The sequence below is a fragment of the Adiantum capillus-veneris genome, chromosome 2, assembly GCF_014529385.1.
Source record: "Adiantum capillus-veneris isolate H3 chromosome 2, ASM1452938v2, whole genome shotgun sequence".
NCBI lineage: Eukaryota > Viridiplantae > Streptophyta > Polypodiopsida > Polypodiales > Pteridaceae > Adiantum > Adiantum capillus-veneris.
Window position 1 is genome coordinate 107592014 of NC_140932.1, and position 3841 is coordinate 107595854.

Below are 3841 nucleotides of genomic sequence, written 5' to 3' on the forward strand. Positions count from 1 at the left end.
TCCACAAGTGTCACAAACATTTTGAAAACACTAAAAGCTTCATCCTTGTGCTTGAGAAAGTAAACCCATACTTTCCTCGAGTAATCATCTATAAATGTCATAAAGTAAGAAGCTCCCCCTAGAGATAGGTTAGGCATAGGTCCACACAAATCACTATGAACAAGTGCCAACTGTGTATCTCTTCTACTGCTTCTATGCTTATGTGGCTGTTGTGTTTGCTTACCATACAGACAATGTTCACAGAATTCAAAATCATTAAATGAAAAGCCAGGCAAATAACCAGAACAAGACAAGATTTCCATTCCCTTCTTGGACATATGTCCTAACCGGCTATGCCACAAAGAAACGTCCGGCTGCTCGGTTACATTGATTACATTTTTAGAGACATTTGATACATAAATCATGTAAAGTCCTCCAGACTTTACTCCATGTGCTACTGTCATAGAACCCTTGGATATCTTCCACATGTTCTGTCCAAAAATGGTGACGTAGCCAGCATCATCAAGTAAACTTGTGTTGATCAAGCTCTTTTGTAATTGCGGGAACATGTCTCACATTTTTCAGCGTGAAAGAAGAGCCATTCTGAAACTTCAATTGAACATCTCCAACACTTAAGATCTCACATGTCTGCCCATTGCCTAGCCGAACATGATCTTTAGTGGTCACATAAGAAGTAAACCACTCCTTGTTTGGAGACACATGAAGTGATGCCCCTGAGTCTATAATCCAGTCACTCAGTGCATTTCCATTAGCTGTTGTAAGAAGAACTGAGTCCATTGTATTCTTCAAGAAGTAGATGTCTCCTGACACTAGACTGTCATCCTCTGCAACAGTGTTTGTGACATTTATTTCTTGAATCTTCACTGAGGACTTGTTCTTCTCACCATGGTCTTCAGCTTTCTCTTTTCCTTTTTCTGCTTTCCATTCTCTGCAGTCTCTTTTCATGTGACCCTTCTTGCCACAATGGTAGCATTCTATGTCACTCTTGCCTTTAGCACTGCGGGACTTGCTACGAGACTGATTCCTCTTTCCACCTTTGTACTTTTCTTTGGTCCTTCCCCTGACAACTAAGGCTGTTCCTTTGCCTTTGTCCATTGTCTTTCTATTGGTTTCTTCAGTAAGCAGACTTCCTTCTACACCTGCTATGTTCAAACCATCTGGAGGTGCAGAATTACTCAAAGCTGTGCGAAAAGTGTGCCAACTTTCCGGCAATGTGATCAACAGGAACATAGCTCTAACAGGTTCATCAAACTTGACACCTTGAGCTGACAACTGACTATAGATTGTGTTGAATTCATTCAGATGATTGGACATAGGTGTCCCTTCTTTCATCTTCAAGTCAACAAGCTTCTTAAGCCAGTATACCTGTGAAGCTGCACTCTGCTTCTCATAAAGATCACTCAAGCTTTAACCATGCTTGATGAGCCGACATCTCGTCTGCTACATTGAAGTAAACGCTTTTTGCCAAAGTCAGTATAATGGTAGAAAGTGCCAATTCATCCATTTCGCTCCATTCATCTTCGTCCATATCTTCTGGTTAATTTATCCCCTTGAGCTTTATAGGTTTTATCTGCTTCTTTTGTACCAAAACGTGCCAAATCTGCTTCTTCCACAATGGGAAATTGGTTCCATCCAGCTTCTTGATATTGTAAAGAGCAGTGTCCTGTGATCCCAGCCATAGCTACGCTTCACAGTAGTTTACTTTTTTGGGAAAAATTCGGCAGAGTTTCCCCTGTAAACTGACCTCTGAACCAATATCAACCTGTTAAATGAACCAAGAAAGCTTCAGATTCTGCAGAAATTTTGGCAGAGTCTCCTTTGTAAAATGGCTTTGGTGTACTAAAAACAGACCAAAAAACAGCTCAAAAAACACTGTCTCTCTGACACTGTAAGCTGCGGGTAAACCTGTCCTGCACCTGTACTGTCTCTCACTGTCCTGTCACTGTCCTGTAAGCATAGACTGTGACAATGCCTCAACGGCAGTAAAGCAAAGATGCAATCCCAACTGTCTAACTCACAGTCAATACATCCTAGCTGCCTATCTAAGGGTGCTCGAGGGATCGCTCCAAGACCTGTATCACCGAAAGGATCTCAACATTCGAGAATCCCCCAGCTCAATAAAACCTCACTCGACCCTCAACAAAGGCTGCAGTAAATCTGACAGTACATAGACTTCCCACAAAGTCATACATCCACAAATTTCCCACTATATGCTGTAACCGCTGCAGCGGTTGTTTGCTGCGTGACTCACAGCCAGCAAACCCTCAACAGACATACATCATCTCTGACAATACATCCCATGTGGAAGTACCTGCAATGTCAGGATGAAATCTGGAATATCAAGCAGCAAACACAAGCTACCTGATGAACTAGTGGATGTCACCTACAGTCTGTGTGTAGATGCGCCCGTGTCGTATGTGACACACCTCCAAGAACTGTGAGCCGTACTTCGATGTGTAGACAGCCACAAATCAACACTCTGGGAGTGTCGATATCTTCAGCACATGTAGTCGTAGGCCGAAAACCCTAAATTTACAAAGTCGGATCTGCACCCGTCGAGACCACGTAGTCGAAAATGGCCTGCGCAGACCTTTGTCGAAGCCGAACGGTGGCCGAGATGACCTCAGAATGAAGACAACACCAAGTCCTTTGGGCTATCCCACAAGATTTTGGGGCCGTGTCTTCGCCTGTCGAATTTCACTCCAATCTGAGCTGGTGACTCTAGCCTCCTGTAGTGCTGCCCCGAGCCTCGATCTAAGCTCTGATACCAGTTGAAGGAGTACGAGCGGAAGTGCGACGCGAGAGAGAGTGCGAGAAGAAGAGCACGACGATATGGTGAACTCGCTCTACTGTAATGTGTAGAGCATAGTGAGTTCTTATTAGGTTTTTACAAAAGAATATGTGTACATACCTGGCGGCCCGCCCACTTACCTGGGCGACCACATTGGGCTTTATACCCCAACACTTATAGCCAGTGCACTCGGCCAAGCCTACTTACAACCTCAAGGAGAAATTGTCCGAGATACCACATTGCAATATAATATATAGGTAGAAAGGGCATTTTGCCATACTTGGTAGAGACTAATTTTAGTTGAAAGGATTTGTTGGATATGTGAGCAAAGTTGTCATTGCTACAAATGAAAAAAAGCATGTGATTGTGTGGTGCTAAGACATGGAGAGATGTTTTTCTTGAGCTATGTGACAACATTTCAATTTATGACATGTGATTAGTTTGAGCTTTATGGTTAAAATATACATGAAATATGTTATCTTGGCATAAGTGTGCACATATTCTAAGGGCCTTCCGTGATTAGCCATTTCATGAAGTTTTATTTGTCACGTTTCTTTGCCTAACTGTGCGCATACGTCGAGTGACACTTTGGCGGGTGAGCTGGTTGAGGCGAGCGAGAAGGCTATCTTCATCAAGCTTGTGTTGTCCTTCATCTTCATAGTCCTCATAGTCATCATCCGTTGTCGATGCGTAGACGGATGGACCATCCAGGTACGTTCTCGCGGAGACTAAAAAATGTTGAAGTGAGCCCCATTTGTCACTAAGACCACAAAGACGAAGCCCTTCTCGAAAGCTTGCCTGCATTATTGCAATGTGATTGTGAGTTAGGGACAAAGAGGGGAGGGAATTAGGGTTTTGTTCCCTAAAGAATACAAGTGAGGTTCAAAGATTATAGTTTTTTGCACCTACCTCCACCTCCCTTCGCAACGTTTCGAAAGCTTCTTTCACCTATCCAACAACAATGAAAAGCCAATCAATATTTTTTCTTGAGATTCAAAGATTATGCATGCATGATTGCATAGTCTCGAAATTCATAATGTATACTATTAT

General features: G+C 42.9%; 1 protein-coding gene across 1 annotated transcript in view; it reads right to left on the reverse strand.

Moving 5' to 3' along the window:
• Window positions 1-3183: 3183 nt before the first annotated feature.
• LOC147463354 (uncharacterized) overlaps window positions 3184-3841 on the reverse strand; it is a 2928-nt gene continuing 2270 nt past the window's right edge. Inside the window, exons 3-4 of the mRNA XM_086488271.1 lie at window positions 3701-3739; window positions 3184-3589 (exon numbers count right to left, since the gene is read on the reverse strand). Coding sequence (XP_086344397.1) covers window positions 3320-3589; window positions 3701-3739 — 309 coding nt within the window. The 3' untranslated portion in view covers window positions 3184-3319. The remainder of the gene's footprint in view (window positions 3590-3700; window positions 3740-3841) is intronic.